This window comes from Cibotium barometz, chromosome 37, assembly GCF_041138505.1.
Source record: "Cibotium barometz isolate CiBa-2024 chromosome 37, ASM4113850v1, whole genome shotgun sequence".
Taxonomy (NCBI): domain Eukaryota; kingdom Viridiplantae; phylum Streptophyta; class Polypodiopsida; order Cyatheales; family Cibotiaceae; genus Cibotium; species Cibotium barometz.
In genome coordinates, this window is record NC_141082.1 from 31,781,276 (window position 1) to 31,804,741 (window position 23,466).

The 23,466-nt window shown below is 48.2% G+C and overlaps 1 protein-coding gene across 1 annotated transcript in view; it reads left to right on the forward strand.

Moving 5' to 3' along the window:
• Positions 1–13,571, forward strand: part of LOC147617178 (uncharacterized) — a 60,695-nt gene extending 47,124 nt beyond the window's left edge. Inside the window, exons 9-11 of the mRNA XM_086776783.1 lie at positions 12,936–13,050; positions 13,141–13,203; positions 13,294–13,571. Coding sequence (XP_086632909.1) covers positions 12,936–13,050; positions 13,141–13,203; positions 13,294–13,385 — 270 coding nt within the window. The 3' untranslated portion in view covers positions 13,386–13,571. The remainder of the gene's footprint in view (positions 1–12,935; positions 13,051–13,140; positions 13,204–13,293) is intronic.
• The last annotated feature ends 9,895 nt before the right edge of the window (positions 13,572–23,466 follow it).

Genomic DNA, 23,466 nt, shown 5'->3' on the forward strand with positions numbered 1-23,466 from the left:
ACAACGCTCGGAGGCTTTTGATTATGCCTTCACACGGCTTTTTGGAGCAGAGGGCCCCCATGAGCTAGCACCCATCCGAGTTCATGTAGTGATACCTCCGGCCCGCGGGGAGGAGGCACTTGATTCAGCGGTGGCCTTCTCGTTCCCTCTATGTGGCCCTTGCGACCGGGAGTGGACTCTAGAGCTCGCTCTTAGCACTTTGAAGACTCAAGCAGTTGAGTTTTCTCATCATGTGAGCGATCTGGAGGTGACAGATGTGATAGGCCGACTATGGGAGTTAACTCATTATTTCTTGGATCCCGAGAGTGTGGATGCCTCAGGGATTCGTCATTTGGTCGTTCGCATAGTGGCAGACTTAGCACGCGACCCGGGATATGTATGTATACACGAGGTTGCTCTGTCAGAGCGGGAGGCAGTCGCCATGGGCCACAGCCACTGGCGCCACTGGCGCCTGATCCGTGATTCTTGCAGTACACCGGGTGGGCAGATTCGCAGCCGCTCGGATGGGGACTACTCTCCATCCAAGCCGCTTGCGAAGGCCCGCCGTACGGCTGAGACAACATCCACCTCAGCAGGTCATCCATGAGGATCATCTCATGGAATGTACAGGGCCTTGGTGGAGCACATTTTATACGCTATCGTGGTTGCTTGAGGCAGGAGCTTCAGAGATGCCTGGTTGGTGGCAGCATTGATATTTTGATGATGCAGGAGCACCACTTGGGTGAGAGCAGGATCCGGAGATATGGTTCGGTGATGCCTGGTAGATGGGACACCTTTTGGTCTGCAGGGTTTGGTCCTTTGGGTGGACAGGGAGGAGTATGCATGGTCATTGCAGATGTATGGCGGCAAGCCATTGTGGATCGAGGGATCATTGTGCCTAGTAGAGCACAGTATGTCATTATGAGGATGCATGATGAGCTATTGGGCGTGCTCAACGTCTATGCACCCAATCATGCTAGTGCCAGAGTAGAGTTCTGGACCCAGGTTACGGATGCATTGCCAGAGGCCACACATTGGTGTGTCGGGGGAGACTTCAACATGCTTGAGGACCCGGCCGATAGGGTGGGAGGCAGTCATGTTACAGTGCACAGCACGGAGCTTGCAGCTTGGGAGAGGTTTTGCATGTCACTGAGGATCTCTGATACATGGCAGCATGGGGCCTTCTCCCGCTCTCAGGACAGTCTTAGTTTCTCTCGGTCGGATCGCCGGCAGGGAGGGACTAATCTATCACAGATTGATCGCTTTTATGTGGGCGACTGGTTAGGGGAGCAAGGGAGCTCCGTCGGTATTCTCGCGGGCACCTCATTTTCAGATCATGCGCCAGTTATCTTGACATTGGAGGAGAGGACACGGGAGCCCAGCTTGCAGTTGAGGATCCCAGAGAGGGTACTTACAGATCCCAGTCTCGCTGAGGACATTGAGAGGATCTGGCATGATAGTCAGTGCTCTGACCAGGATGCAGCAGGCCAGTGTGCCCAGGGACTCATCGAGCTTAGCTCTTTTCTGCACGCTGCAGCTTTGACACGGCTTGGAGAGATTCGCGAGCAGGAGCATTGGCTGAGACGCAGCCTTGCTTCGCTACAGCGCCTTTAGGAGCAGCAGCCTGCATGTGAGTGGGTGGCGTCGCAGCAGCTGAGCCAGGCACGCCAGGAGGTTAGAGAGGCAGAGGAGCAGAGACATGAGTTTTACTATCGTCGTCAGGCCTCTCAGTGGACGCAGCTTGGTGATAGAGTGACTGGGGAGATCACTGGACCCCGCCATGCTCGAGCAGGAGTCCGTCAGCTTGGTAGACCGGATAGATCGGTAGTTACTGAGCCCGGGGAGATCAGAGACATTGCCACTGCATTCTATAGAGACCTGCTTTCAGCGGAGCCTGCCACTGAGGATCGAGATGCTTGCAGACAGACTGTGTGGGCCCATGTGCAGAGGAGGGTAACAGATCGTATGCGTACAGTTCTTGGTGCGCCTCTTTCAAAGATTGAGCTTGCCGAGGCCTTGAGGGTCCTGCCGCGACATAGTTGCCCAAGGGAGGACGGACTGACGCCGGCCTTTTTTATGCGCTATTGGGACCTTTTGGGGCCAGGCCTCCGCAGGGGCTTTCAGTATGTTTTGGACACTGGGGTGATGCCACAGAGCTTTTCAGAGGGCTTGATCTTTCTTATCCCCAAGGGGGAGGGAGTATCAGATGATATTCGGCATTGGAGGCCTATTACGATCCTCAATACTGTCTACAAGGTCTTAGCAAAGGCCTTGAGTTTGAGGATCCAGCCCTTCCTGGGAGAGTTGATTCATGCTACCCAGACAGGATTCGTCAAGGAGCGCAGTATCCTTGACAACATGTTTACTTTCTGGGAGGCGACAGCCCGAGCTAGATTTCTTGGTGAGGACTTGGTCGTGATGCTTCTCGATTTTGAGAAGGCATACGATAGAGTTGATTGGGGTTTCTTAGAGGGCACTATGCTTCGCCTGGGCTTTGAGCCAGGATGGATCAGAGGGGTGGCGGCTCTGTATTCCACAGCTCATAGCCAGGTGTTGATTGCAGGAGGACGGGGGCCGAGTTTTGAGCTGACCAGATCAGTCCGTCAGGGGTGTCCCCTCGCCCTTTTCTTTTTCTCTTCTTTGCGGAGGCTATGAGCATGTATTTGATGGCAGAGGAGGTTGGTTTGAGAGGACTCCAGCTCCCAGTCCGGGGGGAGGACCTGCTCGATGCTGAGTTTGCAGACGACACGGGCTTATTTTTGCATGGCCAAGAGGCCAATCTTCTTCAGGCAGAGTAGTCGCTCCAAGTTTTTAGTGCAGCTTCGGGAGCATTGATCAATTGGCGCAAGACAGTGGCCTTTTGGATCAGTAGTGCTCCCACTCCGGCATGGAGCCCGGACCCCGGTTTTAGATGGATTCCTCCTGGCACAGCAGTGCGGTATTTGGGATGCCAGATTGAACTAGATTTGTCACCTGAGCAGCAGATTGCCCCGCTTCTTTTGAGCATTCGGAAGAAGCTTTTGTATTGGAGTACAGCTCGACTATCCTTGGCTGGGAGGGTGGTGGTGGCAAATCAGGTGTTGTTAGCGACCATGTGGTACATTACGTCTTGCTAGATCTTCTCGAGCTCTTGCATCAGCCAGGTACAGAGGCTGATCAGGAACTTTCTTTGGTCTGGGCGGGACGGTCAGCCAGCCCGGGCAAAGGTTGCATGGGCAGTTATTACACTTCCGTTGGCTCAGGGAGGCTTGGGCATTATAGATCCAGTCGATCAGAGTAGAGCCTTATTGGGGAAGCTTATTGTTCGGGGGCTGCTTCCAGGCGCTGAGCCTTGGAAAGAGCTTCTCTTGCAACGGCTGCAGGCTCGGGCTCCCCCAGCAGGGGGCACTTGGGCACCAGAGATTCGCTCGATCTTCATAGAGATGAGGAGGACAGGCCTCAGTAGAGGATGGGAGGACAGATTTGCTTTGAGCATCCTGAGAGCTTGGGAGCTGCTGAGACCGGGGCTCTCTCAACGACCTCCTTCTTGTGTTGAGGAGCGGGCCAGACAGCCGCTCATCTGGAGCCCAGCGGTTTGCACAGAGCAGGGTCATATGCTAGGTTCCCGGCCTCGTCTAGCTTGGGGTCCTTTAGCGGCAGGCCCAGCACGTAGTTTTGGAGACTGGCAAGCCTTCTGCAGTCTCCTAGAGGAGCTCCACGTGGAGAGGCTGAGTCACTTCAGAGGGGGGTTGATTATGAGGGATGATATTCAGGAGGCACTCACAGAGGAGTGGTTCACGCCTTTCGAGCTAGTGGCCCCACAGTGGATGGGAGCGTTTACACAGTTGGAGATCCTGATTGTTGTCAGAGCTTGCACTGAGGATGGCAGATGCCTCTACTATGAGATTCAGGATGAGGGCAGACTTCAGAGAGTGGAGGTGGAGTCGCCTTTGGTTGCAGAGTGCACCTTTCAGAGGATACGGGTAGTGGCCGCCGCTTCTTGGAAGTGGCATATTGACCCCGACCCTGCTGATGTGCTCCCGGATTGGCGCATATGGGCATATGCAGCGCGCCCCTTGGCCCGGCTACAGTGGGACCCTAGGGAGTACGAGTGGCATGATCCTTATGCATCCCTTGAGGCCACAGAGATCACCTTTTTCCAGTATACTGTTCGGCTGGGGCGGCATATTTTGACGGCAAGGAGGATGGTCTCTCCAGCTGCAACGGGGCATTGGCGGCTACAGGGACTCTCACAGGAGTTCCTGGAGGATTTTTGGGCTCGGCTCTGGGCTAGTCGACAGGCCCGCAGGATCTCAACTTTCCAGTGGCTAGTCGCCCACAGGGGCTCAGCAGTTGGCACTTGGCTTGTTTATAGCGGTCTTCCGGCGGCCTGCGTCCGATGCAGCCACCCTATGGAGACACAGAGACATTGCCTTTGGGATTGCCCTCAAGCGCAACAGATTTGGCTGCGGATGCTGCATATTCTGGCCCCCCTCTCTCCAAAGGGTATGTTTACGTGGGGTGCCGCTGCTTGGTCGACTTTGTCAGGGCCTGCTATGGGCTATGAGATGGAGCAGGATAGTCAGGCCATCAGATTCATTAGGATGGAGTAAGGTGATAGTGATTATGACCACAGAGGGTGGGGTGTGTTGCTGAGATTTTTTTTTTTCCGAGAAAAGATCCTTTCATTATTTATATAAAAACGCCCGTAGGGCTACAAAAGATCTCTCCTGCTCCTAAGAGAGAGAAGAGTAGCGAATACATCATGGCAGCCCGGGAGACTCTCCCTAGGTGCTGCAAAATACAAGCATCAGTATAAAGAACTGAGCGGCTAAATCATACAATAGGGGGGGGGAAGAGCCAAACAGGTGGCCTGTAGTGCCAACGGCGGGGGGATCCCGTGTGTAAGGTGTAGAACGGGCCACAGCGCCAAGTGTCTCCCCGGATGCGGTCGTACTGTCCTCGCAGGGTGTGGATCAACTCCTGCCAAATCCCCCGAACAGTCTCTGCTGGTGGCTCCAATCTCCCCTCAAAGGCCGTAAAGCACCGGGCCCTCCAGGTGAACCAGATGGTGAGGCTGCTGAGGAGCTCCCATCGTAAATCCCTCTCCTGTGTCCAACTGGCGGACGAGAAATCCGGTGCCGGAACCAAGCGAGGCTGGGCCCTAATAAATCTGATGGCCTGACTGCCCTGCTCCATCTCATAGCCCATAGCAGGCCCTGACGAAGTCGACCAAGCAGCGGCACCCCACGTAAACATACCCTCTGGAGAGAGGGGGGCCAGAATACGCAGCATCCGCAGCCAAATCTGCTGTGCCTGAGGGCAGCCTCAAAGGCAATGTCTCTGTGTCTCCATGGGGTGGCCGCATCGGACACAGGCCGCCGGAAGACCGCTGTAAACAAGCCAAGTGCCAACTGCTGAGCCCCTGTGGGCGACCAGCCCCCACTGAAAAGCCAAGATCCTGCGGGCCTGCCGACTAGCCCAGAGCCGAGCCCAGAAATCCTCCAGGAACTCCTGTGAGAGTCCCTGCAATCGCCAATGCCCCGCTGCCGCTGGAGAAACCGTCCTCCTCGCCGTCAAAAAATGCCGTCCCAGCCGAACAGTATACTGGAAAAAGGTGATCTCTGTGGCCTCAAGGGATGCATAAGGATCATGCCACTCGTACTCCCCGGGGTCCCACTGTAGCCGGGCCAAGGGGCGCGCTGCATATGCCCATATGCGCCAATCCGGGAGCACATCAGCAGGGTCGGGGTCAATATGCCACTTCCGAGAAGCGACAGCCACTACCCGAATCCTCTGAAAGGTGCACTCTGCAACCAAAGGCGACTCCACCTCCACTCTCTAGAGTCTGCCCTCATCCTGAATCTCATAGTAGAGGCATCTGCCATCCTCAGTGCTAGCTCTGACAGCAATCAGGATCTCCAACTGTGTAAAGGCTCCCATCCACCGTGGGGCCACTGGCTCGAGAGGTGTGAACCACTCCTCTGTGAGTGCCTCCTGAATATCATCCCTCATAATCAACCCCCCTCTGAAGTGACTCAGCCTCTCCACCTGGATCTCCTCTGGTAGACTGCAGAAAGCCTGCCAGTCTCCAAAACTACGAGCTGGGCCTGCCGCTAAAGGTCCCCAGGCTAGACGAGGCCGAGAACCCAGCTTATGACCCTGCTCCGTACGAACCGCTGGGCTCCAGATGAGCGGCTGCCTGGCCCGCTCCTCAACACAAGAAGGAGGCCGCTGAGAGAGCCCCGGTCTCAGCAGCTCCCAAGCTCTCAGGATACTCAAAGCAAATCTGTCCTCCCATCCTCTACTGAGGCCTGTCCTCCTCATCTCTATGAAGATCCAACGAATCTCTGGTGCCCAAGTACCCCCTGCAGGGGGCGCCCGAGCCTGCAGTCGCTGCAAGAGGAGCTCTTTCCAAGGCTCAGCGCCTGGAAGCAACCCCCGAACAATAAGCTTCCCCAATAAGGCTCTACTCTGATCGACTGGATCTATAATGCCCAAACCGCCCTGAGCCAGCAGAAGTGTAATAACTGCCCATGCAACCTTTGCCCGAGTTGGCTGACCGTCCCGCCCAGACCACAGAAAGTTCCTGATCAGCCTCTGTACCTGGCTGATGCAAGAGCTCGAGAAAATCCAGCAAGACGTAATGTACCACATGGTCGCTAACAGCACCTGATTTGCCACCACCACTCTCCCAGCCAAGGATAGTCAAGCTGTACTCCAATACAATAGCTTCTTCCGAATGCTCAGAAGAAGCGGGGCAATCTGCTGCTCAGGTGACAAATCGAGGCCAATGTGGCATCCCAAATACCGCACTGCTGTGCCTGGAGGAATCCATCTAAAACCGGGGTCCGGGCTCCATGCCGGAGTGGGAGCACTACTGATCCAAAAGGCCACTGTCTTGCGCCAATTGATCAATGCTCCCGAAGCTGCACTAAAAACCTGGAGCGACTGCTCAGCCCGAATAAGATTGGCCTCTTGGCCATGCAAAAATAAGCCCGTGTCGTCTGCAAACTCCGCATCAAGCAAATCCTCCCCCCGGACTGGGAGCTGAAGTCCTCTCAAACCAACCTCCTCTGCCGTCAAATACATACTCATAGCCTCCGCAAAGAAGAGAAAAAGGAAAGGGGCGAGAGGACACCCCTGACGGACTGATCTGGTCAGCTCAAAACTCGGCCCCCGTCCTCCTGCAATCAGCACCTGGCTACGAGCTGTGGAATACAGAGCTGCCACCCCTCTGATCCATCCTGGCTCAAAGCCCAGGCGAAGCATAGTGCCCTCTAAGAATCCCCAATCAACTCTATCGTATGCCTTCTCAAAATCGAGAAGCATCACGACCAAGTCCTCGCCAAGAAATCTAGCTCGGGCCGTCGCCTCCCAGAAAGTAAAGATGTTGTCAAGGATACTGCGCTCCTTGACAAATCCTGTCTGAGTAGCATGAATCAACTCCCCCAGGAAGGGCTGGATCCTCAAACTCAAGGCCTTTGCTAAGACCTTGTAGACAGTATTGAGGATCGTAATAGGCCTCCAATGCCGAATGTCATCTGATACTCCCTCCCCCTTGGGGATATGATAGATCAAGCCCTCTGAAAAGCTCTGCGGCATCACCCCAGTGTCCAAAACATGCTGAAAGCCCCTGCGGAGGCCTGGCCCCAAAAGGTCCCAATAGCGCATAAAAAAGGCCGGCGTCAGTCCGTCGTCCCCTGGGCAACTATGTCGCGGCAGGACCCTCAAGGCCTCGGCAAGCTCAATCTCTGACAGAGGCGCACCTAGAACTGTACGCATATGGTCTGTGACCCTCCTCTGCACATGGGCCCACACAGTCTGTCTGCAAACATCTCGATCCTCAGTGGCTGGCTCCGCTGAAAGCAGGTCACTATAAAATGCAGTGGCAATGGCTCTGATCTCCCCGAGCTCAGTAGCTACCGATCCATCCGGTCTACCAAGCTGGCGGACTCCTGCTCGCGCATGACGGGGTCCAGTGATCTCAAAAAACTCCCCAGTCACTCTATCACCAAGCTGCATCCACTGAGAGGCCTGACAACGGTAGTAAAACTCATGTCTCTGTTCCTCTACCTCTCTAACCTCCTGGCGTGCCTGGCTCAGCTGGGACGTCACCCACTCACATGCAGGCTGCTGCTCCTGAAGGCGCTGTAGCGAAGCAAGGCTGCGTCTCAGCCGTTGCTCCCGCTCGCGAATCTCTCCCAGTCGTGTCAAAGCTGCAGCGTGTAGAAAAGAGCTAAGATCAATGAGTCCCTGGGCACACTGGCCCGCTGCATCCTGGTCAGAGCACTGACTATCATGCCAGATCCTCGCAATGTCCTCAGCGAGAGTGGGATCTGCAAGTACCCTCTCTGGGATCCTCAACTGCAAGCTGGGCTCCCGTGTCCCCTCCTCCAATGTCAATATAACTGGCGCATGATCTGAAAATGAGGTGCCAGCGAGAATGCCGACGGAGCCCCCTCGCTCCCCTAACCAATCGCCCACATAAAAGCGATCAATCCGTGATAGATTAGTCCCTCCCTGTCGGCGATCCGACCGAGAGAAACTAAGACTGTCCTGAGACCGGGAGAAAGCCCCATGCTGCCATGCATCAGTGATCCTCAGTGACATGCAAAACCGGTCCCAAGCTGCAAGCTCCATGCCGTGCACTGTAACATGACTGCCTCCCACCCTATCTGCCGGGTCCTCGAGCATGTTGAAGTCTCCCCCAACACACCAATGTGCGGCCTCTGGCAATGCATCTGTAACCTGAGTCCAGAACTCTGCTCTGGCACTAGCATGATTGGGCGCATAGATGTTGAGCACACCCAATAGCTCATCATGCATCCTCAGAATGACATACTGTGCTCTACCAGGCACAATGATCCCTCGATCCACAATGGCCTGCCGCCATACATCTGCGATAACCATGCATACTCCTCCCTGTCCACCCAAAGGACCAAACCCTGCAAACCAAAAAGTGTCCCATCTACCAGGCATCACCGAACCATATCTCCGGATCCTGCTCTCACCCAAGTGGTGCTCCTGCATCATCAAAATGTCAATGCTGCCACCAACCAGGCATCTCTAAAGCTCCTGCCTCAAGCAACCTCGATAGCGTATAAAGTGTGCTCCGCCAAGGCCCTCATGGATGCCCTGCTGAGGTGGATGCTATCTCAGCCGTATGGCGGGCCTTCGCAAGCGGCTTGGATGGAGAGTAGTCCCCATCCGAACGGCTGCGAATCTGCCCACCCGGTGTAGTGCAAGAATCCCAGATCAGGCGCCAGTGGCTGTGACCCATGGCAACTGCCTCCTGCTCTGACAGAGAAACCTCGTGTATACTCACATATCCAGGGTCGCGTGCCAAGTCTGCCACTATGCGCACGACCAAATGCCGAATCCCTGAGGTATCTACACTCCCGGGATCCAAGAAAAAATGAGCCAACTCCCAAAGTCGGCCTATCACATCTGTCACCTCCAGATCGCTCATGTGGTGAGAAAACTCAACTGCTTGAGTCTTCAAAGTGCTGAGAGCGAGCTCTAGAGTCCACTCCCGATCACAAGGTCCACATAGAGGGAACGAGAAGGCCACCGCTGAGTCTAGTGCCTCCTCCCCGCGGGCCGGAGGTATCACTACATGAACTCGAATGGGTGCTGGCTCATGGGGGCCCTCTGCTCCAAAAAGCCGTGTGAAGGTATAATCAAAGGCCTCCGAGCGCTGTCTAATGCCAAGGCGACTCAGCCGACTGCGGATAGATGAAATCCATGAGGCCCTAATCGGCATAGGTCTCCTCTGTGATGCTCGAGCGAGGTCAGTGCTCAGCGCTCTCCGGACTGCAGGTGAGCGCCAGGGAACTGCCAGGGTCTCCCGGGAAGGTGAGGCGGGCGGAGGGGGAGGAGGGGGAGGCGAGGGAGGTGGAGAGGGAGCCGCTCCGAAAAACCGGAGCGGGGGCGGGAGGAGGCGATGGTGGAAGCGAGGCGGTGGGAGGGGACGGGGGTGGGGGGGGTGAAGGAGGGGGAGCTGGCATCTCCTGGTCCTCGGTCGCTGCAGGGTCTCCTCCTGAAGGGGAGCAAAGCTGTTCCTCACGGGAACCCAGTGAGGCTGAGACTGTGGCTGCTGCTGCAGCGGTCTCTGGGCGTGCTGCTGTGGCTGTCTCCCTCGGCGGCGCCCCTATCCAGGTTGACACTCCGAGGTCTCTGTGGCCTGAGCAGGTGTCCCTGAGGCAGCCTGCCGAGCCGAATCTGTGGGCGGGCCATCAGTAGCCTGCTGCTGTGGTGAGGGTCGAGGTCTCCTGCGAGGGCAGGCCTTGGCCAGATGACCGACCTGCCTGCAAATGAAGCACTGGTTCAGGAGCCCCGAGAACTCCCCTCTCTGATCTATCCACCCCCCCCCCCCCCCTATCCTAGGTAGCTGAATGACCTTAGGAAGGGAGGAGATGTCAAACACCAACACTCTGACCGAAGGTAGCCCAGCTGCTCTGGCCACCACTGAAGCTGCTGAGGGGCCCGTCTCTACTACTGAGCCCACCAATGCTCCGAGCCTGGAGAGGAGCGGAAGATACTCCCGGCGGAGACCAGGGAAACAAACTGTAATATGGAAGAGGCGCTCTCCCTGCTCCGCCGCTGCTGGGTCAAATCCATGCTGCCAAGGTCTGAAGAAAGCCCGAGCACCCCTGATGTCCAGAGGACTCATGGCAAGGACCTTGGCAACGCTCTGGGCGGCCTCGAACTCGATCTGATAATGGCCTCGGCCCAGGAGCTGTACATCCAGGATCTTGCCCACATCTGCAAGAAGGCGAGCTTGAAGAAGATCCCTGATCTCCCCTCTGCTGCTGGGGCGAGTGCCGACTATACGGCAGATGGTGGAATGAGCCTGGAGGCGTTCCACCTCTGCGGTGAGGCTCGCTTCCTCTTCCGGCGAAAGAGAAAGCCTGATGGGGATGTCCTCGGGGGTGGGCGAGGGGGCTGCGGATGAGTCCCTCTGAGGCGAGGCGGGAGGAGTCTCCATCAGAGTCTGAAGCTCAGGCGAAGGCGAGGCGAAAGCGGAAAACCTGCAAGAAACGGGCTGCACACAAAGAGGCGGAAGACCGGATGAAAATGAAGAAAAACAAAACCCCCTGGGGGTGGAAAACAGCACGAAAGAGGAGGGAGGGGGAGAAAACGAAGGAGAAGCCCTGAGGGGGGGGCGGCAACAACGCGAAAGGGAGGGGAGGCGGGGCGCTGCTGAAGGGAGGCGGGCGCGAACAGGCGAAGAGGTGGGGGGCGAACAGGCGACAAAGGGAGGGGGGGCGAACAGGCGAAGAGGAGGGGGGGGGGAGCGAACAGACGAAGAGGCTAGGAGGGGGGGACGAGATGGCGAGGAGGGGGGAGGTGCAGCAGCGAGGAAGGAGGGGGCGCAACGGCGAGAAGAAGGGGGCGATGGCAGGCGGGGGGTGGAAGGAAGGGACGCGAGGGAGGGAAGGCGAAGGACGCGCAGTGCAGGGTGGAGGCGGGAGCTTCAGCGAGCTACGAAATTCGGTGTTCCCAGCTTGAGCTCCACTTGTCATGAGTGTGTGTTGCTGAGATTGATGGCGAGGACAATGAATACGAAGGGAACGGGGATGTTGGACAGCCCATCACCTTATCGTTCCCATCGCCATCCAGTCCTCTCACACATGGAGTAGGTAGACTTTACTCATGGACATCACATTGCAGGGCCCAAATGGGGCCTAAGATGATCCTGGATGGTGGTGGGGAAACTGCATAGCAGAGTCTAGGTGAGTCTACAGTGTATGGTGGCACCGACTATGACCACGTACCTACGCGGTCATATCATGGTCACCCCGCGTATACAAGCTATATAGATACACAACTAGCCCATTCTCCACATTGTTCATTAGTCATCACTATGAGTTTACTCCCTAGCTTCTACTAGCATACAACCTCCATCGTAGCAGTTCCAGATCAGTGATCAAACCTTCCTTCACAAGAGCACATGGGTGTGGGGCTTTGCCATCTATTGTATCTTCTCTATCTCTGTTATTGTGTAATTTGAGTTTTAAAGTTTTTGTACTATGAAAGATTCTACTTCTTGCAAGTGTTCTCTTGTCTGCACCACACAATGTATCCTTTTACAATGATCATGTCATCATCGCCCCGGCCATGTGAAAGATCTTGCTGCTTGTGAGTGTGCTCTTGTATACACTATACATTGTATCCTCTTACACTCTTTTGGAAAGGGTTTTCATTCTTTTATACCTAAATATTCAGCCAAAAAGCGTCAAAAGCAGAAAGCTCTTAATTTAAATCTCATTGACCTTATCATGTAAAATCATAATAAATTTATTAGTTTTTACACACATTAATATTTCGAAGTTCTGGGAGGGTTAGTTCAGATTAAATAATTCACAAACATGTAAATCCCTGCAATGTCCATGGATAGAAATCAATTCCCACATTCACATATGACCCACTATCATACATGACTCAACCATAGTGAAGAGCTCCACGCACATGCACAAACAGGGATATCTGATCACAAGGTATTGTATTCAATCACTCATCCTCAAGTGTTGTGCCCTCATGGGCATCTCCATCTAGACTTGCCAAGCCTGCAGAGGGGGATTATGGACCCGTTCCATGGACACAGGAGGGCTCACCATGTCATCCCTCGAAAGATGTTCTCAATCACCTTTGTAATCCTATTGCCTTGACAGGTGATCTTGCTTCCCTAACAAGCGCACACATGGCCACAGCCTGCTAGTGCTTCCTTGGACTAGTTACATATGTCTTGTTGCATCAACCTACCCAGTTCATCTACTATTTCATTGTTGTTATAGCTCTTAGAGATTCTCTATGCATCTCCTATACAGATTGCATACACTTTATACTTTCTTGGTCTCATGGGCCATTTCAGACGTTAATAAATCTCTCTCATGCACGCACACTTGCATCCAGTAACCTTACACTTAACATCCACTTTATGCTCAATGCATACTAAGATTGAGAAAATCCAGGGTTCCGTCTGTCTCATATATGAACCACTCGGGGCCTTGTTCACTGGTGATCATTTGGCCATGTCACATGATGGTGAAAGCTTGACAATGTTCCGGCAATACAGCAAACTGTCAGGTAGGTGAATGGCCGTGAAGATGTAAGTGCAACCCTGTGTATGATGGTTGCATTTGTTTTGCTACATCTGTATCATGAACTGCTGTGCAGTGGGCTTGCAAGTAGACAGCGTACGAGCTTTGCTACCTTTGAACTTCACTTGGATTCTACCAGGTACAAGGTTACCTTTGTTTCTGGTTACAGTGGCTACTATGTTATCAAACCTCTACTCATAAGTTCTTATCCACTGTTTTTTTGGTGAAGGCCACGGCAGGAGGGTAGTCTTCAAAGACATCGAAGAGAAGAACAATACCATTGAGAAGTTTCTTGAAAGGGAGCTACACAGCATCAGATAAGAGGATCACAATATTGTTGGAAAAAGAGAACAAAAACCTGTGTTAATTGCAGCAAATGAGAATATGCTTGGAATGCGGAGAGAGGTCTCCATACTGTTTGTTGTACAATATTGAACAAAGTGTTGTTTTTACTGCTATGAATCGAATAAAAGCCAATCACTCAAACTGATGGCACCATTCCAAATCTCTTCTTTGCATGATCATGTATAGTCTTATGGCACCATTCCAAGACTCTGCATGGTGGATCCAGCTGTAGTCTCGTGCTACCATTCCAGGACACTACTCGGTATGACTAACCAGTCTCATGATACCATTTCAAGATCTACTCTGTGTGACTGGCTATAATATCACTTCAAGAATACCCTTGACACAATGACACCAGGTGGAATTATGCTTCCAAAACTTCTTTGGTTTTTCTTGGTGACGTGCACTCAAGCTGATCTGTGAGGGGTGAGAAGAGAGAGGCCCTATTGTAGCCGTCAAATGCATCTAGTTTGCTAGGCCTTAAGTCTTATGTGATTATGCTTAGAGAACTACACTAGGTTAGGACTGGCCTTGACCTTGTGTTGGCCTAGTGTTTTGGTTTAAAGGGTCCTGGCTAGGAGTTGTCTGGACCTTGAACTCTGGCTAAGTGCTGTGGTCTAAATGGTTGTGTCTCCCTCATTGAATTGTTTAGTTTTTCCCAAGGGCTAGTAATTTTGAACTAGTGAAGTAGGGTGTTTTTTTTTTCAAATATATGCTAAATTGCAATGTGAAATAAATAAAACAACTATACTGTACACTAGGACCCTTCATTTCTTAGCTGTAGCAATAATTTGTGTAATTTACCAAGGGTGCTAGGATCTCTAAGGTTGATTCTCATGGTAGAATGGTGAAGCTAAGTTGGAGTTATTAATTCCATCCTAAAGTTGATTTCCATGGTAGAATGTTGGAGGTGAATAGGAGTCATCCTTTGAATGAGTCTATAGAGTAGTGGTTTGACTAGAAAATTCTTCTTAGATTCCTTGGAAGACTTTCATGCTAGGGACTAGAGACTCCTTCAAAATGGGGTTTCACTCCCTAAATGTACTTAAAGGTCATACTCATGGCATTAAAACACATCAATAGAGAAGACCAATGATGTGATTGAAGGTAGATTAATGGGTGTACAAAGTAAATCAGGTAAATGGTTTACATGGATTATCATGCAAAGCTAAAGGAATGGGTAGGTGTATAGCTTAGCATGCCTTTATTGGGGTTACATAGTTATGGGAACCTTGTTTATGTCCAAAACTTGTGGATACATCCATCTTTTGTCTCATGGGGGAATGTAAAAAATGTGGTGTACAAAAAAATATATATATGATTTGCCCATGGGAAGAAGATGTGATATCCTAGATAATTATTATTAAAAGAAGTTTAAAATAATAAAAACGGTGTAAATATGAAGAAAAAGAAGAAAAAGAAGAAAACATGAAAGATCTTATCTCACAAGGAGTTGCCACATGAAAATTTATGCAATTGTATAAGGAGCTTAGACAATTCAAATACAGGTGGTAAGTGAATCAATTCGAGGAGTGCTTAAAGAACTTTTATAAAGATTCCTTGAACTATCTGAAGTATTTATAGGGAGCTTGGCTCAATATAGTTCCTTTGCGAAGTGGATTTAATGACAACGATTTTTCTAGAAAAATAGTATGGAATGACATATGTATTAGTAACTCCCATGGGAATTGTGGTCATGTTTATTGTAAATTTGCCAAAAAAAAAAATCCCTTTAAAAGATCAAAATGAAATACAATCCATGCATTGGCATATTGATCAATGCACCATCCTTGTACACCTTACATATTTGGCAAATTACAACAACGTGATCGAAGAGATGCATAAAAATATTTTATCATTTCAAATGAAAAAACATATTGCAATCTATGGTTAGACAATGTAGCTTCACAATTCAAGGCATCTAGGCCATTCCCCTTTGTTGGTAGATATTTTGGATTAACAAATATGCAGATGATATATTAGGCCATGGAAAGGGAAAACATGTTAGTGTAGGTGCAATGTTTGAAAGGGCCATGACACATGAACTACTAAAGACAGCACAATATTAAGGTAGGCAATAGGTGTTGTGTGTTTCTTTACGATGGATATAATGTGAGTAATGGAGTAAGTAGTGGCTATTAGTTGAAAGAAAACTATATCATGAGAAATAAAGATTAAAGATGTAGACATGTTGAAAACATGGGGTGTAAATTGTTGATGGTTTATTGATCTTTGCACACAGTTTGTGAATATATTAGGCATGATTCCACACAAATAAGAACAAGCCAATTGCCTTGCTTTTGCCATGCATGTATGTGCAATAAGGCATAGAGAGATTATATCAACAAGCTCCAGTCAAAGAATTGCTTACACCATCCTACCAATGAGGTGTTGTTCAAGTCAAGAGCTTACCTTGGCTTTGTTGAAGCATGTGTCATTAGGTCTTGTCTTAGAGCCACAAATGCAACTTCTCAATGTGGGTAAGCTAGCTTGTCCATTGCGTCCCCACTCTGTTGTCACAGCGAAATGCTCCTTGGCTAAATGGGGTGAAGGAGAGCTCTGTGAGGCAACAAGATATGGTTCTCTCTCACAAAAAGTGGGGAAAGAAGAAGCTAATGGCAGAAGATAATCTACAATCAAACCTATATAGCATGCATCCATCAAGCAAGCAAGATTCAATGACATACAAGTAAGCATAAAGAAGGAAGAGGAGAGCTCACAAGTAAACTATTGCAAGAGAATGATTACGTCTTGCGTATTGTCAAAAATGACTTATATACAAATGACTAGTTTTCACACTTGGCTGGCAAAACTTAAAAATGGTCTGACCTCTATTACTAGCCTTACACTATTGGATAAATTGATGAATACATGGGGATAAGGGATAATATATGAAGCATTACCTTAGGGGAAATGTATGCAAAGGTCAAAGATATAATCACCAAGCAGTAACTATCAAAAGGATTCATCCTAGTATGTGGAAGCAACTCGTGAAGGAATCTAGTAGGTGAGAGATCATGGGGAAGAGAATCTAGCCGGTTGACAGCGCACTTCAGGAGGTAGAATCAAGGAGAAGTTGGCGATGATTTTAGAGGCGGATTCCCAACCTCATCACTAACGTAATCAACCTTGTATATAAGAGGCAAGGTCTAATGGAGCTATAACTCATGTTTTCTATGTCATTATGTTGATCATTTGTTGAGTATTGTTCCTATTGCTAATCACTCAATAATGTGCATGCTTAGGCTTAATCCACTATGTTGATCCTTGTCTTTGATCCACCATGAAATTCAACATGGTATCAGAGCCTTGTTACTCATCATTCGCACATGTGCATCACTACTTGGCTACATGATGTTACGTCTCTCTCATAAAAGGTAGGGAAAGAAGAAGTTAATGGAAGGAGAAAACCTACAATCAAACCTATCTAGCATGTATGCATCAAACAAGCAAGATTCAATGACATACTAGTAGTAAGTATAAAGAGAGAAGGGGAGAGCTCACAAGTAAACGGAATGATTGTGTCTTGCTTACTGTCAAAAATGACTTAAATACAAATGACTAGTTTTCACACTAAGCCGGCAAACTTTAAAATGGTATGACCTCTATTACTAGCCTTAAGCAACTATGTACACTAATTTCATAGACTTTCCCTATTTGATATTAAGTGCAGGGTAAGGCCACTTTTTACAAAGATAACTGCCCATTCAAGTGATTAACATAGAAAACCACCTTATGGTAGGTCAGGCAGGCAAAACCATGTTAACCATGAGCAAGCGAAACCATGTTATGGTAACCATAGAGTGGTTAACATGGTTGTTCTCATGTTAGGAAGGGGGTATGTCAACCACTTGACATACCCCCCTTCCTAATGGTGACCACATCCTCGCATCAACGAAGTTGGCGATGAAGCTGACGCCAGGGTGAAAAGGTGTGGATAGTCTAGGGTACGCTATAAAATTGGTGACCAAGGTTAAGTAGTAAATTTTGGGACCAATCCACAATCGAATGCATTACAAAGTGGTGGAAAGATTTCGGTTAAGCCGTGTGGCAGGTAACGTGTCGAGGTGGCATGGAAAAAGTGATATGTGATGTGGAGGTTCTTCATGCCAAGCCTACATTGGTTGTGGAAGTTGTGTGGACTCTTCAACGTGAGGTAGTTGGGAGAAGAGGTCTGCACCCTATGATTGGTAGGATGAGCACCAGAACCACCATGTAATGATTTGCATAGAGGGTAGATGGCAGTCCGGATTGGCATGGCACGACATGAGAGTATGTCTCTATCTCACAGTCCCGATCTCACCCTGACACTGAGAGGTGAGGCTTCTTCATGGTGAATACATTGGCCAAAGCGAGGTTTTTCCCAATGAGAGTATGTCTCGATTGCACAGTCGTATGCGAGGTGAGGCTTCTTTATGGGGAATACATTGGCCAAAGTGAGATTTTGTTGGCATTGAAATGGAGTTGAAGCACATGTTATATACATTGAAGCTCTTTGGATGTACTTGCAAGGTCAAGGGTGCTCCATGCAATGGGTTACACCATGGGCCAAGTTGGCATTGACAAGGTTACTTGCATGTGGATGTGTTTGTGTGTTGTGAGATGCAAGAAATGAAAAAATTGTGATGCTTGTAGTGAAATATACAGGTGACGTGCATGGGAAATGGGTGGAAGGCGTGCCCATGTGTGTGCACTTCTCCAACACGAAGACTTCTCCAACTCAACTACTTGCTTCAACTCTCTTTGCACCTTTCTTCGACATTCACTTGGCATCCCTTTTCTTGGGGAGTCAAGACTATTACATTGTTTAAGGCATGGTAGCAGACTTGTGCATGGCCCTGCCCACATCTACAATGGAGCTAGACAAGGGCTCGATGGAGTTGGAGTTGTCGAGCACTTGGGATAGAAGCAGTGTGGATCAAGGAACGGTGTGGTCAAGGACGAGGCCACGGAAGGTTCCCACTGATTGGAGGAAGGTCTAGGAAATGGGTCGTACCATGGGCCAGGCTTTAAGCCTTCCATGGGGCCATCCAAATTTATACATTGAATGCTCTCGATGATGAGGATCAACACAAGTTCGTGAAAGAACAATGTCAATGTGTCTATTACATGTATGTATTATAGGTGACATGCATGAGCATTGGGCAAAATGTGGGCCCATGTAGAAGCTTTATCATCCGATGAAAACTCCAACACTAAGCTTTCTTTGACACTTTTCATTATGTTTTCTTCGACTTTATTCTCTATTTTCTTCTCTTCTCTTCTCTTCTCTCTCTCTCTCTCTCTCTCTCTCTCTCTCTCTCTCTCTCTCTCTCTCTCTCTCTCTCTCTCTCTCTCTCTATCTCTCTGGTACCCCTGGACTAGTTCTATACCGAAAGTGGACCCATAAAGGATTGGATATGTAGTAGGCTAGGCTCGGCCTAGAGTGAGACTTACTAACCCACATATTGGTACCAAATATGTCATTGGTCTCTCACAGAAAGACATGATGAAGGGCTTGCAAGGGTTGGAAAGACGTTGGCCGAATGGGTGCATGATCTCAAAGGGCTTTCTAAACCCAGTATATCTGGCATGTCTTCAAAAGTGACCACTATGGCCATGAAAGTACTCAGTACCAATGGATGGGGGGGCATTGGGTACGCACAAAGGCAAGCAGGTGTGCATACACCCGGTCTAGGGTGCAAATGTGTGGGGAACGTATGAACATGAGAGTGTGAAAAGATGGGTGCACGTGAGTGTGTATGGGCGGTGTGCCTGTGGATACATGTGCGGGCACAAAGTGCATGTGGGGGTGTAAATGTCTATGCATAGGCGTAAATGTGCATGTGTGGGTGTAAATTTTGCATGTGTGGGTGTAAATGTGCGTGGGATACCTACACGTGTGTGCTCGTGTGCACGAAGTGCAAATTGATATCCATGGGGTGCATACACGTACGTGTGCAAATTTGGGGGCACATGTAAAGGGGTACATGATGAGTAGAAGTGGGGGCATCTGTGCACACAAAGTGCAAGGGTACTTGCACATGCGTGTGTATGTGCAAATGTGTGGATGGGTACACATGCATGAGTGTTGCATATGGGGTTTTGGTTTATGTGCTCATGTGTGCACACACATGTGTGGTTACGTGTATATGTGTGCACGAATGTAGGTGTGCGGTGCACGTGTGTGTGGTGATGCATGCACATGCACTGTATGAAGGTGTGAATGAGTGTATGCACGGGCGGTGTTCTATGAAGGTGTGAATAAGTGTATGCACTTGCGCGGAGATGTGTGCATAAAGTGAAAATGTGTGTACACGTGTGTGCAAATGGTTGGGTGTGGTGCACGTGCAAATGCGCATAGACGTGAAGTGTAAATGGGTAAGACGTGTAGAGGTGAGTGCATGTAAGGTTCACGTGCAATGTAATTATGCAAGCGTGCTAGGTGCACAAGGTGCATTTGTGTATACATGTGTGAGGTGCTAGCTCTATCCTTCTTGATGGGATAGCCAATGGGAAAGCCATTGGCCAAGAAGTGGGTGATGTATTCACTCCATTCTAACACCGGTCTATATGGAGCAGTGGAGCATCAAGAAGATCATCCTCCGCCTCTAGAGGGAGTTCTCCATTTAGAATTCTAGAAAAATTGGTTGGCATGGACATACACATACCCCTTTCGCACAATGATAAACTCCAATAGAACGAGAAACCATCTAGTGATGTGCCCTTTGGTGCAAGGCTTATTTGTCAAGTACGGCAATGCTTGATGGGTCAACAAACAAAACAAATTTGGTAGCCACGTAATGCATGTACTTCTTCACAGCATATACCATGGCTAATCCCTCTTTCTCAATGGTTATGTGGTTGCGCTCAACATCATTAAGTTTGGTGCAAGGCTTATTTGTCAAGTACAGCAATGCTTGATGGGTCAACAAACAAAACAAATTTGGTAGCCACGTAATGCATGTACTTCTTCACAGCATATACCATGGCTAATCCCTCTTTCTCAATGGTTATGTGGTTGCGCTCAACATCATTAAGTTAATGTCTAGCAAAGGTCACTACTGAGAAGTCCATGTTGTGCTTGACGAGGTGTGGTGCTAACACTCATCCTATAGCAAATGGTGAAGTGTCGATATGTATATGAAAAATTAGATCTCAATTGGGGGATCTCAATGTAGGTGCACTTCCTGATGCGCCTTCTTTAGATTTTCGTATGCTCATTGGCATTCATCTGTCTATTTAAAGAGACAATCATCAACTTATACAAAGTTGTGGCATATATGGCATACAAGGAGATGAATCGTATAGAATACTCTATATGCCCCATGAATCTTGATAGGTGCTAGGATCGCTAAGGTTGATTCTTGTGGTAGAATGGTGAAGCTAAGTTGGAGTTATTAATTCCATCCTAAAGTTTATTTCCATGTTAGAATGTTGGAGGTGAATAGGAGTTATCCTTTGAATGAGTCTATAGAGTAGTGGTTTGACTAGAAAATTCTTCTTAGAGTCCTTGGAAGACTTCCATGCTAGGGACTAGATCCATTAGAGACTAGAGACTCCTTCAAAATGGGGTTTCACTCCCTACATGTACTTAAAGGTCATACTCATGGCATTAAAACACATCAATAGAGAAGACCAATGATGTGATTAAAGGTAGATTGATGGGTGCACAAAGTAAATCAGGTAGATGGTTTATATGGATTATCATGCAACTAAGGTCTTTGCAATATATTTTCTTAAGCTAAAGGAATGGGTAGGTGTATAGCTTGTGAGCATGCCTTTATTGGGGTTACATAGTTATGGGAACCTTGTTTATGTCCAAAAGTTGTGGATACATCCATATATTAAAGTGTCTCATGAGGGAATGTAAAAAGTATGGTGTACAAAAATATATATATAATTTGCCCATGGGAAGAAGATGTGATATCCTAGATAATTATTATTAAAAGAAGTTTAAAATATTAAAAATGGTGAAAATAAGAAGAAAAAGAAGAAAACATGAAAGACCTTATCTCACAAGGAGTTGCCACTTGAAAATTTATGCATTTGTATAAGGATCTTAGACAATTTCAAAAATAGGTGGTAAGTGAATCAATTCAAGGAGTGCTTGAAGAACTTTTATGAAGATTCCTTGAACTATTTGGAGTATTTATAGAGAGATTGGTTCAATATAGTTCCTTTGCGAAGTGGATTTAATGACAATGATTTTTCTAGAAAAAGAGAGATTGGTTCAATATAGTTCCTTTGCGAAGTGGATTTAATGACAATGACAATGATTTAATGACTATTTGGAGTATTTATAGAGAGATTGGTTCAATATAGTTCCTTTGCGAAGTGGATTTAATGACAATGACAATGATTTTTCTAGAAAAAGAGTATGGAATGCCTTATGTATTAGTAACTCCCATGGGAATCGTGGTTGTGTTTATTGTAAATTTGGCAAAAAATTATCCCTTTAAAAGATCAAAATGAAATACAATCCATGCATTGGCATATTGATCAATGCACCATCCTTGCACACATTATATATTTGGCAAATCCTTGTACGCATCTTGTACACCTTAGGTATTTGGCAAATTACAACAACGTGATCAAAGAGATGCATAAAAATGTTTTATCATTTTAAATGAAAACACATACTGCAATCTATGGTTATACAATGTAACTTTACAATTCAAGGCATCTAGCCTCGTTCCCCTTTGTTGGTAGATATTTTGGATTAACAAATATGGAGATGATATATTAGGCCACGGAAAGGAGAAACATGATAGTGTAGGTGCAATGTTTGAAAGGGCCATGACACATGAATTGCTAAAGATATAGCACAGTATTAAGGTAGGCAATAGATGTTGTGTGTTTCTTTACGATGGATATAATGTGAGTAATGGAGTAAGAAGTGGCTATTTGTTGAAAGAAATAGATATCATGGAAGATAACGATTAAAGATGGACATGTTGAAAACATGTCTACATCTTTAATTTGGATATAATGTGAGTAATGAAGTAAGAAGTGGATATTAGTTGAAAGAAAGAGATATCATGGAAGATAAAGATCAAAGATGTAGACATGTTGAAAACATGGGGACATAAACTATTGATGGTTTATTGATCTTTGCACACTATATTAGGCATGATTCCATCCAAATAAGAACAAGGCAATTGCCTTGGTTTTTCCATGCATGTATGTGCAATAAGGCATAGAGAGAGATTGTATCAACAAGCTCCAGTTGAAGAATTTTGCACACCATCGTACCAATGAGGTGTTGTTCAAGTCAAGAGCTTACCTTAGCTTTGTTGAAGCATGTTTCATTAGGTCTTATCTTAGAGCCACAAATGCAACTTCTCAATGTTCGTATGCTAGCTTGTGTCTGTCACGACCTCACTCTGTTATCACACCAAAATGCTCCTTGGTAGCTAAATGGGGTGAAGGAGAGCTCTGTGATGAGGCAACAAGATCCTTGCAATGGTTCTCTCTCACAAATGGTGGGGAAAGAAGAAGCTAATGGCAAAAGATAACCTACAATCAAACCTATATAGCATGCATCCATCAAACAAGCAAGATTCAATGATATACAAGTAAGCATAAAGAGGGAAGAGGAGAGCTCACAAGTAAACTATTTCAAGTGAATGATTGTGTTTTGCTTATTGTCAAAAATGACATATACAAATGGCTAGTTTTCACAATGAGTCCCGAAAACCTTAAAAATGGTCAGACCTCTATTACTAGCCTTAAGAAACTATGTTCATAGACTTTCCCTATTTGATATTAAGTGCATGGTAAGGCCACTTTTTACAAAAGATAAGTGGCTATTCAAGTGTGTAATATAGCAAACCTCCTTATGATAGGTCAAGCAGGCGAAACCATGTTAACCATAAGCGGGTGAAACCATGTTATGTTAGCCATACAGTGGTTAACATGGTTTCGCTTGCCTGACCTACCATCAGGAAGGGGGTATGTTAACCAAAGAGTGGTTGGCATATCCCCTTCCTAATGGTGATCGCATCCTCGCATCACCCAAGTTGGCGATGAAGCTGATGCTAGGGTGAAAAGCTCTGGATGGTCTAGGGTACGCCAT